We start from the raw sequence: 12610 nt of genomic DNA on the forward strand, positions 1-12610 counted from the left end.
ACCTAGGCCTCTCTGCAATTTCAGGTTCTGGGAGTACCATTCTGGTGGTGGGATGGGAAGGTGGGGAGGATGGGCAGGTTCAGAGTGGGAGAGACAAGTTATGGGAAACAGGAGGAACCCAATGGGGAAAACACAGACTGACTCATCCATTCACCCAATCTTCCTCTTTCTAGGGAAGGTCAATAAGAGATCTCAAAGTACTCAGTGTTTTCTCCCAGTGGTCAGGGAAGAATCCTTGATGCAGGAAGTGGGGGTGAAGGAGTGAATGTAGAAGGGGTAAATGAGGTACCTTGGGCTCCTAAGGTCACCACTAGATGGCCTGGGGTCCTTCCTGGGGTTAATCCTTTCTATCCCCAGAATCACACCTGCTTTGAAGGGGGATACGGTAAAAGGGGGTTTCCTCCCTGGTCCCACCCTCTTACCAAGGACACCTGCTCCTGTAGCTCCTCCATGTGCTCCAGAACAGCATTCTTGGTCTCTGTATCCTCCAGAAGGGCACCCACATCAAAAACGTTATCCAGATATGCCTGGATCTGCACCTGGAGCTTGTCACTCTCTGTCAGCCGCAGCCTCTGCCACCAACGAAAGAGCAAAAGGAAAGGGGGTGAGGGCCAGGAGAGGCCCCCCTCCTCTATTGTTCCCCAAAAGCAAAGAAAGGAACAAGCCCTACTAATCCCTCTGCCATTAAAAAAAAACTACCCAAAAAGTCCCCCTCTTCCAGGAAGCCTTCTTAAATTGATCAGAAAAAATGGATCTAATAGCTTATTTTTTTTAATTCCCTACTCAATTTAGGCATGAAGTCTTCCAGAGATGGTCTCCTCCAGGCACCCTGGCTCTTTCCTCAAAAGGCACACATAATTTTCATGTCCCAGGCTTTCATGCACTTATTTACAATAAGCATGCACTACATATCAGTTTTTTTCTCCTCAGATGTCCGTATGTCCTGCCCTCACATGTGCAGTTAGTAAATCTGTTTGAGACCACCTTGTGCTCAGGCTATAGAGTACAGTAGAAAGGATACAGGGCTTGGGGGCCTGAGATCCTTAAATTACAGTCCAGTTTCTGACACTAACTCCCTGTAGAATCTCAGGTAAGTCTCTTCTGCCTGGGGCCCTCTATAAAATGGCAGGCTTGGATGGGACGATCTCATCAAGCTCTGAATTCTAGGATCCCATGAGCCAAAGGCAAGCAAGGGTCAGGGCTCGGCCTGTGTCCCTCCAGTCCAAGGCCCTGCCTTCACACAACAGGATGTTCAGACAAGATCTCTTGCTGCTGATGCTGCTAAGAAGAGAAGAGGCTTCCACACACCCGGGCTTACCTCAAGGTAAACATCCAGGCCCAGGTGTGTGAATTCATATTGCAAGAAGACTCGAAAATTCATGTTCTCCACTGAATGCACCACGATGTTGATAAACTGCATACAAGCCACCTAGGGGCAGGGAAAGTCAATGGTCAGTTTGTGAGAACGGGGACTGGGTAGCCTGCTATTGACAGCCCATCATCCAAACCCCAACCCTGTGTTCCACTCTGTTTCCCCTTCCCATTATTCCAACTGGATCCATCCAAACTCTGTTCTCAGTTCTCAGCATCCCCTTCCCTCAATACCCTAAAAACTCCAGTTTTCCCTACAGTAGACCATTTACAGCCTCCCTGAAGCTCCAGACACCCCAAAGAAGCCCCAGGAACTAAGAAAGCTTCCCCTGGGGAGACACCTAGGTTCAAAGCCAGCCATTGAATGATGCAGGCACGGGACCAAAGCATCGGAGTTCCCATCCTGAAGTCCAGTGCAGTGGGCCCACCTAGAACAGCTATGTTTCCCCCAGCTTAACTCCAGCCCACTGCCCCCAACTCACCATGAAGTCAATGTTGCTATCTTCATTACGGAAATACTCCATCAATCTCTCAAACCTGTTTTTCTCACCACACACCTTGCAGGACAAAGGGCAAAAAGGAGGGGCTGAGTTAGGGTGTTAGATAGCTAGTGCCTGTGCCCCTGGATACTCCCAAGTCACTGGGGCATCACAGGAAAATTTTCAGTCTTAAAGCCAGATAGACCTGAGTGGTATCCCACAACTGATACCCAGCTCAGTTTCCTCATCTGTAAAAGGGGATAACTATATTCACACCACCTACGTCACTGGGTTGATGGGAAGAGTACTATGTAATCTTGAAGTCCTGTACAAATGTGAATTACGATGATGATGGGTCTTCTTTAAGTGGTAGAACCCTGACAGAAGAACTAGTTGTTCCACCATTCTACTGATTTCTTCTCCATCAACTAAGGGTCTCAGAGTGTTTTCCTTTCTAGGCTAGTGTGGGAATATGGAGGAGGGGCATATTCTTACAAGGTAGACAAGCTGCCCCATTTTTACAGGATGAGAATGACTCAGTTGAGACTGAGGTCTTCCACACCAGGAAAACACATACATACACACACATACACACACACACACACACACACACACACACACACACACACTTCATCTTACTCCATGTCAACCACCAGGCCTTCCCCACCAGAAACACAAACACACATACACACACACACACACACACACACACACACACACACACACACACACACTCCCTCTCACTGTCTGCTAACCACCAACTTAAAGCTGTTGAATTTCAAAGTATGCCTATATTCCTTGAAACATCAAAGGATCACAGGTTTACAATTACAAGGGACCTAAGAGGTCAACAAGTCTGATTCCCTCATTTTAAAGATAAAGAAGCTCAGTCGGATGACACAGTGTTAGATTTGGAATCAGGAATTCCTGAGTTCAAATCCAACCTCAGACACAATTTGTGTAACTCTGGACAAGTCCCTTAACTTTGTCATGCTTGGCGTCCTCATGAGTAAGATGGGGACACAAACAGGACTTACCTCCCTGGGCGGTTGTGAGAATCAAATGAGGTAGCATCTGTAAAGCACTTTGCAAAGCTTAAAAACCGCCATTTACTGAGGGACAAAGATAGAATGGTTTACTCAGAGTCAAACAGCTACTAAGTGTCTAAGGTGGGATTCCAAACCAGGTTTTCCTGCAGCTAGGTATAACATCTTATGCACTATACCACACAGGAGCCACAGAAAGTAGCCTCTGCTGCCCTGGCCATGCTAGGAGGAAGGAGGAACAGAGCCAAGCCTCCCTATGGATGCCTGCCTTGGTGGTCTCCCTCCATCCCCTTTACCTCCTGCCTTTGGGGAAACTCTAGGCTCTGAAAGCCTGATTCCACTTTAATGTTCAGAACCCATTCAGGGTCTCTTCAGGTCCAAGCTGCACTTGGAGAGAGCCATGAAAACAATACCAATGAGGACCAATGTCCTCAGCCATGCCCTGAACAGCCACAATCAGGATAGTTCACCCCGTTCTCCCCGAGGGACCAGGGATGCCAGCCTGGGTATCATTCCAAGGCCTGAATACTTCATGGACACTGCTAGTTGCCATGGCCCCCTCTGCAAACCTCACACTAAACTCCAAGTTCAACTGAGCTAACCCTGCCTGCCTCTGTGTTCACTTTCCTAGGTTAAAGTTTTGCAAAGCAAGTAGACAACCTGAAATCACCTGGGGCATAGTCACCAAGAGTGGCAGTGAAAGACCTGGATTCACATTCTGTCCCTTTCCATTTACTAACTCAGTGACCTTAGAGTGAATCATTTAACCTCTCAATGAAAGGGTTGGGCTAGACAATCTCCAAATAAATAGCTTAAAAGGGCCAGGGTCTCCCACTGTATCCTGGGCCATCTCCACTCATCCCAATGAATATCTGGCCACTGGACCCAGACAGCTCTGGAGGAGAAAGTGAAGCCGGTGACCTTACACAACCCTCCCTCACTCAAATCAAAGTCAACTGCAAGTCATGTCATCATCTCCCTCTTCGAGAATGAAGGATAAACACAACACAACAATAACCAAATAAAAACTTATGATGAATGAAATTATATGGTATTGATGGAGCTGTGAGCTGCTCAGGACATTCTGGAATGCAATTTGGAATGGTGCCCCAAAAGTTATTAAATTATATCCCTTTTGACCCAGTGATACTACTACTAGGTCTACACCCCAGAGATCAGAAGAGTAAAAGGACCTATATGTATAAGAACATTTATAGTAGCAAAGGATTGGAAACCAAAGGGAGCCCATCAGTTGGGGAATGGCTGGACAAGTTATGGTACATGAATGTGATGCCATGCTATCGTGCTATAAAAAATAACGAAGGGGATGGTTTCAGAGAAATCTGAGAAAATTTGTATGCAAAGTCTAATGCATACAACTGATGCAAAGTGAAGTGAGCAAAGCCAGGAGAAGAATTTACGTAAGAACAATAGTGTAAAGATAAAATGACTTTGGGAAGTGATGAACACAATGATCAACCATTCCAGAAGATTCATTATGAAACAAGGTTCTTACCTCCTGATAGAGAAGTGATGTACTCATATTGAGACTATTTTTTGGATATAGTTAATGAGGGAATTTGGGGACAGTGAGGTGGTGCAACGGAAGAGCACCAGACCTAGAATTAGAAGGACTCCTCTTCCTGAGTTCAAATCCAGCCTCAGAGACTTATTAGCTGTGTGACCCTGGCCAAGTCACTTAACTCCTTAACTCAGTGACTTTACCTCAGCTTCCTCATCTATAAAACAAGCTGGGGAAGACAATGACAAACTATTTCAGTGTTTTTTCCAAGAAAACTCCCAAAAGGGTCATGAAAAGTCAGACATGAATGAAAAATGACTAAACAACAAAAAATAAGGGAATTTGTTTTGCCTAACTAGACATACATGTTTTAACCAGGGTTTTATTTTTCTTGCTTTCTTAGTGATGGGGAGATGGACCCTTGTTTGAAAACAGAATAAAATTTAATTTAGAAAGAAATCAACTAGAATTCCTACTCAGTCCCACAGCAGGGACCCTCTGAGCCACCAGAAGTTGCATCACGGTGAACAGTGGGTAGGTATATTATGGGAAAAATAAGACTGATTGTCTACAGGAAAAGCTTAGAGGGAGGCAGCCCTCCCAAAACTGTCCCCACCAAACCAGAGGGAGGGTGGGGAGTGTGGACCCCCAGTACATCTTGTATGTAATCTGTAAACACTCAGGTGTACATCTTGTCTTTCCCTATTAGAATGTAATCTTCTTGAGGGTAGGGGCTGTTTCACTTTTATCTCTGGGTCCCCAGTGGTTGGCTCAGTGTTGCACGGAGTGTTTAATAAATGCTTGCTAATTGATTGATTGATTATTTACCTGATTGATTGGCCAGGGGCTTCTCCTTTACTGTTTCTAAGTGGAGCAGTCCTACCACTGTACTCTTCCTTTATTTCCCCTAAATGATCCCCAGGGAAAGCCCATGCCAGCCACTCCCACGAGCAATGAGTCACTGTACCTACCATCCCATACTCTTTTTTTTTCCTTGAGGCTGACAGTTTTTCAGACACTACCTAGCCTGGATGTATTAATAGCTGAGCACAGGCAGAATGTGGGGGAAGGCGGCTACTGAGTACCAGGAGCTGACTCCTTTAAAGGAGCAGACTCTTTTCTAAAAAGAAAAAAAAATGGTGGTAGGTAAATCAAGGGGAGAAGGAGAGAGGGGGAAAAGGGAGGAGGGGAAAAGGGGGAGAGAAGGGGGAAACGAGGAAGGTTGGAAGGAGGGGGAAAGAGGGAGGGGTGGAAAGAGGGGAGAGAGAGGGGGAGAGAGGAGGGGAGAGGGGAGAGAAAGCGGAGAGAGAAAGAGCTTAGCTCCCTTAGGCACAGAGAAGATCAAACCCCACCACAAAGGAGTGACTCAATCTAGAGGCACCAAGTTCAACTGAGTGGGGTTTTGACAAGTTCTTCTCTGAGAAGGCATATCAAGAGGGAAAATACTGGCTGTGGAACCTTGAGCAACTCACTTAACCTCAACAGGACTCAATTTCTTTATTTGTTAAAAAAAAAATCAGATTTGATGAGATGAGCTCTGAGGTCCCCTTGAGTACTAAACTCTTTGATGAACCACTTGGGAATACTCACAGGTTTTGGAATAAGAGGTTAGGGGCAGAGAAAGAGGGGAGAGAACGGGGCCACAAGATGGAGCAAAGAGGACAGTGTCTGGGGCCTCTGGAGGAAGAGTTTGTCGACCCTCACGTCACAGCCTCGCTTCACCCCCTTTTTCCCAGGCCTATTCAACATCCTCTTCCGCTAAGTGGGCCTTTACAAACTAAATCATCCTCCCCCACTCAACCGTCTGCTCCATTCATTCACCCTACTTGGGTTTCCCACACACTTGCCTCCAGAATTCACACTGTTCAGCTTTTCCGTGTCTGCTATTTTATGGGACAAGCTGGGATTTAGGGATGTCTTGGCTCCCTCATTAGACTGAGGATAGAGACTGGATCTTTCCCATCAAATGTGAAGCCCTTTGATAATGGAGACTACTTCCCCCATTGTCAGGTTGGGAGCTTCCTCCCTCTGGATCCCCTCCCAGGGCACAGGATGGATTATTCTCTGAGTGTGTGGGAGGTGGAGGGGCCTGGACAAAAGTAGTGATGATGTCAAGAAGGAGCCCTCAGCCCAGCACCCAAGAGAAACACAGACCCCACCCATGCCCGTCCTCTCTGAAATATTCAACCAGTCTCAATCAAGGCAGGGACATAAGGGCAGTACAATGAAGACGTGGAAAGAACAGAGTTCAAATTCTGCCTCAGATCCTTCCTAGCTGTGGCCCTACACAAATTATTGAACCTCTCAATCTCAGTTTCCTCATTTGCAAAATGGGGACAATAAAAATACCTAACTCACAGAGTTATTGTGAAGATAAAATTAGATAATATATGTAAAATACATTACAGAACTTTCCTTGAAGTGCCATATGAAGGCTAGCATTATTACTAACAATAGCATTTATTAAGCTCCTAGCAAATGCCAAGAGGCATTGGGGATATAAGTATATCATATGAGTCTCAAATGAAAGAAAATTTAAGAGCCCCGGTCCTCTGTGAGGTAGCTATTATTATTTTTTAAGGTTGGGAAATCTAAAATATTCTCATTTTATACACGAAGTGACTTGACCAAGGTTACATTGCTAGGAAGGTAAACAAAGGAATGCCAGGCTCTCACCTGTTGCCCCACCCATCTCAGGATCCCCAAGACCCCATAGGACATCAGCACAACCAAGGGGCAGCAGTCACTCCAGACTCAGGCCCTTGCCTAGATCACGCTTGCCTACTGGGGTCCCAGGTAGCCAAAGGAAGTGGGAATCTCTGTTACCCCCCACACCCTACCCTTGAAATCCTAAGCCTCTGAGGCCCAGGGCTGGGAATCCCAGGATCCACCCGAGTAAGGCTGGTACTCTCTTGACCCAACACAGAGCAGCAGAAAGGGAGACAGATAAAAGGACTTGGTGCTACCATACCTCTTTGAAGTTGTCAAAGGCAGCTAAAATGATTTCATGTCCTCCTCGTACCAGACACACTGCAGCCAGCAGCTCCAGCACAAGAGCCTTGGTTCTAGAAAGAGATTTGGAGGAGGATGAGACAGAAGAGAAATGTGAGATGTGGATCAGGCTGGGAAGAGCTAGGAAGTGAGACTGACTGGATCAGAGAAAGGCAGTGAAAAGTTGGGGGGGGGGGCCACGAGGTGGGGAGGGGGCTGGAGAACAAGCAAGGTCAGGAGAGGTGAGATTTGGGGGAAGGAGACAGGAGTAAAACACACACACACAGCCCTGGGAAAGCTGGGACTTCACCTAGGGCTCTTGTTGTTCAGACTCAGCGTAATCTCATTGACACAGGCAGGATGGTTCATGACGAGGCTGAAGCCAGACTGGGAAGAAAGAATTGTCCATCAGTCAGTACATTATTTTAATGTCTACCCAGACCACATGTTCCCAAAAAATTCCCACTGTGGCCCAGACCAGATTAAAATGTTTAATAAATAAGATCACAATACAACATAATATTAATCTGTGGTTTTCTAAAGACAGTATGAAGCCCACAGGGATCTGTTTCTATTTGAATTTTGACACCCCTAGTCTACATGGCACAAGTGTGGTTATTCCCATTAAACAGATGAAGACCAAGGCCCCAAAATCTAAAAAGTTTCTGCCCAAGGTCACAAACTGAATATAAGAGTCAGAATCAGGATCTGATTATGGAAGTGTTTTGCATGACTACACATGTATAACCTACATCCAAGGGCTTGCCTTCTCAATGAGGATGGGTGGGAGGAAGGGAGAGAATGTGGAACTCAAAAGTTTTAAAAACGGATGCAACTGGGAAATAAGATATGTAGGCAATAGGGTATAGAAATTTATCTTGTGCTACAGGAAAATAGAAGGGAAAGGGATAAGAGAAGGGAGGGGTATGATAGAAGGGAGGGCAGACTGGGGGAAGGGGTAAGCTGAATGCATGCCATCTTGGGGTGGGGGGAGGAGAGAGATGGGGAGAAAATTTGGAATTCAAAATCTTATGGAAGTGAATGCTGAAAACTAAAAATAAATTCATTTTAAAATTACAAAAGAATCAGGATCTGAATGTAGACCTTTTGACACTGAGTCATCTCCATCTTGGCCTGCCTTTGGGCAGGAATGTGGCCAATCTATCCAGAGACTGAACCATCCATCTTCCCCCTTTCCACATCTAGGTGAGAATTCTCACAGTCTCCCTCAGTCACTCAGTGTAGACCCCTCAGTGTAACCCTCACAGTTACAGAATCACCCAATCTCAGAACTGGAAAAGGGCTCAGAGGCCATTTGTACCCATCCAGCCGCTGCATGAAGGCCCCTGGCATGGGGTAGCCCACTCCTTCCTGAGGCTTCATCCCTTGCACTTTTGAAAAGTGAGAAGACTTATATGAACTGATGCAAAGTGAAGTGAAAAGAACTGGGAGATCTTTGTGCACGATAACAGAAATATTGTACAATGATCATCTCTGAAAGACTTGGCTACTCTGATCAATAAAATGATCCAAAACAATTACAAAGGACTCAAGATGAAAAAATGCTATCTACCTCCAGAAACAGAATTGATGAACTCCAGGTGCAAACTGAAGTGTAGTTTTCTCACTTTCTTTATTTTTCTTGCTTTTTTTGAAATATGACTAATATGGAAATGTTTGCATGATTTCATACGTATAATTGATATCATACTGCTTGCCTTCTCAGTAGGTGAGGGAGGGGTGAGAGGAAGGAAGAGATTTGGAACTCAAAATTTAAAAAGAAAGAATGCTAAAAACAAATAAATAATCTTAAAATATTTTTTAAGAGAGAAAATGTCAATAATGCAGATCACACTTTATTGTGTGCCATGCATATATGAAAGATTTATATAATATATATTATATATAGTGTAATATATATGCATGCATTTTTTTTGGAAAGCCAGTTGTTAAACATTTACTGGCAAATTGCTTCTTGGCTTCCAATCTTTTCACCTTCTTCATTCCTGAGACAGGGGGTAGCAAACAATGCCTGGATGGTTAAAGATCATTCAGGGATGACAGGGGAGCACTTCAATAGAATTCCACGTTCAAAAACCACCGTATTTCATCCTCAAATTAAGATAAAATGGTGTGGAAGGCAGTGTGGCATATTCCACAGAACTATGGACTGGAAATCAGAAGACCTGGGTTCAGATCCTGACTCTGCCTCTTAGCTAGATGACAGAAGCTCAGACAGTTCCCTCACTGAAAAAAATGAGGGATAATATCAAGTGCCTCACCTACCTCAGAGAGTCGTACAGATCAAATGTAATGAATGTGAAGGGGGACAGACACTAGACTTATGATTTCCTTGGCACAGTGAACTCCCTAATGTGAACAGACCCTCTAATGCAAAGGTTAGCATCTTCTCTGCAACTCATGGTCTTAATGTACTAGAATACCAAAAAGTTATGTAATTTGCCCCAGGTCATGTAGCCAGGACTGAACCTAAAACCCAGGTCTTTTTGGCTTCAAGCCCAGCTCTGTGTGTGTGTACATATGTATGTATGTGTGTGTATATACACATATACACTTATACATACATGTATACACATGTGTATTTCTTTATCTCAGGACTCAGATACTAATTGCATAGCTACAGACACGTCATGTAACCTCTGACTGCCTCAGCTTCCTCATCTGCAAAAAGGGAATGGGATAAGGGAATACACAATAGCCCCTACCTCCCAGGGTTGGTGTAAGGATCAAATGACGGAATATCTTAGCACAGTACCTAGCATAAAGTAAGTACTCTGTGGATGTTAGCTATTATTATCATCGTTAAGGGCCTGCTATGTACCAGGCACCTGTGCTAAGGGCTTTCACCAATATTATCTCATTGGATCCTTATAAGAACCCTGGGAGAGAGGGGCTATTATTTTTCAAATACTGTCTCATTTGATCCTTATACCAACCCTAGGAGGGAGGGGCTATTGTTAAACTCATTTTACAACCAAAGAAACTGAGGCAAACTGAGATTAAGAGACTTGCCCAGGTTCACCCAGATTAGTAAACATTTGAGGATTGATTTGAACTCAGGTCTTCCTGACTCCAAGCACAGTGATCTATCCATTGTAAAATGTGGACCTGCCTCTCAGGCTTGTGGGGATGTGACTAATTTTGTCAAATCCTAAAGTGCTATACAAAAGGTTTTATTCTTATTCTTAGTAAACTATTACTACTGTTTTCTAAGAGTGTAGACCATGTCTTCTCACCCTACGCAATTCTTGCCCATGTCCTCCCACAAAGGGTCTTCAAGATCATCTAGGTCTCTTGACATTGTATGGATACTAATGAAGAACATGGCACTCTTGTCAGTTATCCCTTCCACAAGGCCAGTCCTCATGTTCTTCTGGCCATGTATGTCTTCTGATGCCATCCCTCACAATCTTGTGCACAATTCTTTGCTGGTGAAATGCTACAGTCTACTTATCTCCTTCCTGGGCCTCTCCCTTGCTCTTTGGAAACCCACAACTTAATTCTTTAGAGGGCAGTTATATTCCATGACTCACAGCCAAAGGGCATCATTAGAAGAAGCTTGGAATCATTAAAAACACTGAGTAACTTCCCAAATGCAACCCAGTACACTTTCTTCCTCGTATCCAATTCTACACTCAGGTCAGCCTCCATCAATAGGGTCTATCCAAAGTATACGTGGACAGTTGCCCTTTGGGTGATTACAGACCTCACTTAGGAGACTTTCCCACATTCTGGAACTTAATACAATCAAACAGTTTCAAAACCGTGTGATTCATAGTTCTCTCTGTTCCCTTTTCTTCTGCTCTAACAAAGTCACTGCTCAAGGCTGACAGTCGTTTTGCATTTTCTTTGTTTCTTGGGTTGCCATAGTCAAATAATTTCTAGCTTGGTGCCAAGCCTATAGGTGATAAGCCTTTGAGCTGGTACTCAGATAAGAGACTTTGTGTGTCCTCTGGACCACATGTGAAACACTTCCATCTTGGCAGGACTAGTTAAAGCTTGGACTCTGCAAGCAAAGCCTCTAGTAATCCAGAATCATCTTTACTGCAAAGATGAAGAATTAGAGGATTTCTGCAGAATAGGGGCAGGTAAGAAGAAAGAGGGAAGAGGGCCTCTCAGGGGGAATTACATTTATATATATAATATAGATTTATAAATATATTATATTATATATATTTATATATGTCATATATTTATATATAATATATAGTATATTATATATTAATATAGCACATCTAATTATATTTAATATTAAATTGAACATTTTATTAGATATTTATATTAAAATATTTTAATATATTATTATAATATTCCAGCATAATCCTCCTCTGATGTGCTATCATGATATGAGGGTGAAACTGGGTTCTCCAAGACCAAACAGGCCAGCAGAAAACAAACTCTGGCAAGTCCTACCAAGCTTAGCCAGGAGGTTTCAGCAACAGAATATATCTGCTATCTGAGATAAGTACAGAGAGGCTCATCGCCAGAAATAAGTAGAGAGAGGTTCACCACCTAAGCAGGCTGATCACCAAGTGACCATGACAACGTCAGCAACGTCATGACTGCTACCTTTGTTCCAAGGTAGGCTCTATTGTCCCAGAGTCTAAGAGGGAACCCTACATCCTAACCACCTTCTTTCAAGCTCAAACCCACAGAATGGATTTTGCTTCTACTTGGGATGAGGCTGATGGATTCCACCATCAAACTAGAAATGCAGCTCCAGGAGTCCTTAGAGTTCAAACTCAAAACTGCCCTTTTTGATGCTCCTGGCTGTGGAGAAGAGAATGGTCCCCAAGAGTGGGAGCTGAGCTGTCCCCAAACACCCCAGTGTCCTGAGATTATCTTAAGGGCCCTGCCATCCCCTCTCCACCCAGGAGCCAGACTGTGCTCACCTGGTAATTCATGATTGCACGGAGACACATGATGCATACATGTACATCGTCCTTCTGGCTGACGATACGGGAGTTCCTCAGGGTCTTCCGGCTGTGAGCTGGGTTTAACCTAGGCCATAACAAACATATTAGGGCCCAGAAGATCCTTGGGAGCCCCCTCCTCCTGACCCTGCTGTTGTCCAGAAGGAACTAAACTTTCAGGGAGCTCTAGGACCACGATGCCTTTCTTCCTCCCACTAATTCCCAGCCAGCCATAGCCCTATAATGCCAGACCTAATTAGGGCCCCT

The 12610-nt window shown here is 44.4% G+C and overlaps 1 protein-coding gene across 4 annotated transcripts in view; it reads right to left on the reverse strand.

Annotated features, from left to right (window-relative positions):
* Nucleotides 1–12610, reverse strand: part of FMNL1 (formin like 1) — a 53857-nt gene that overhangs the window by 11725 nt on the left and 29522 nt on the right. For all 4 annotated transcript variants that reach the window (XM_072645964.1, XM_072645962.1, XM_072645965.1 and 1 more), the window contains 6 exons: nt 12323–12431; nt 7720–7796; nt 7390–7483; nt 1854–1928; nt 1319–1429; nt 423–572 (listed from right to left, as the gene is read on the reverse strand). In XM_072645964.1, coding sequence (XP_072502065.1) covers nt 423–572; nt 1319–1429; nt 1854–1928; nt 7390–7483; nt 7720–7796; nt 12323–12431 — 616 coding nt within the window. The remainder of the gene's footprint in view (nt 1–422; nt 573–1318; nt 1430–1853; nt 1929–7389; nt 7484–7719; nt 7797–12322; nt 12432–12610) is intronic.

Source organism: Notamacropus eugenii, chromosome 2 (assembly GCF_028372415.1).
Source record: "Notamacropus eugenii isolate mMacEug1 chromosome 2, mMacEug1.pri_v2, whole genome shotgun sequence".
In the NCBI taxonomy this organism is placed as follows: Eukaryota; Metazoa; Chordata; class Mammalia; order Diprotodontia; family Macropodidae; genus Notamacropus; species Notamacropus eugenii.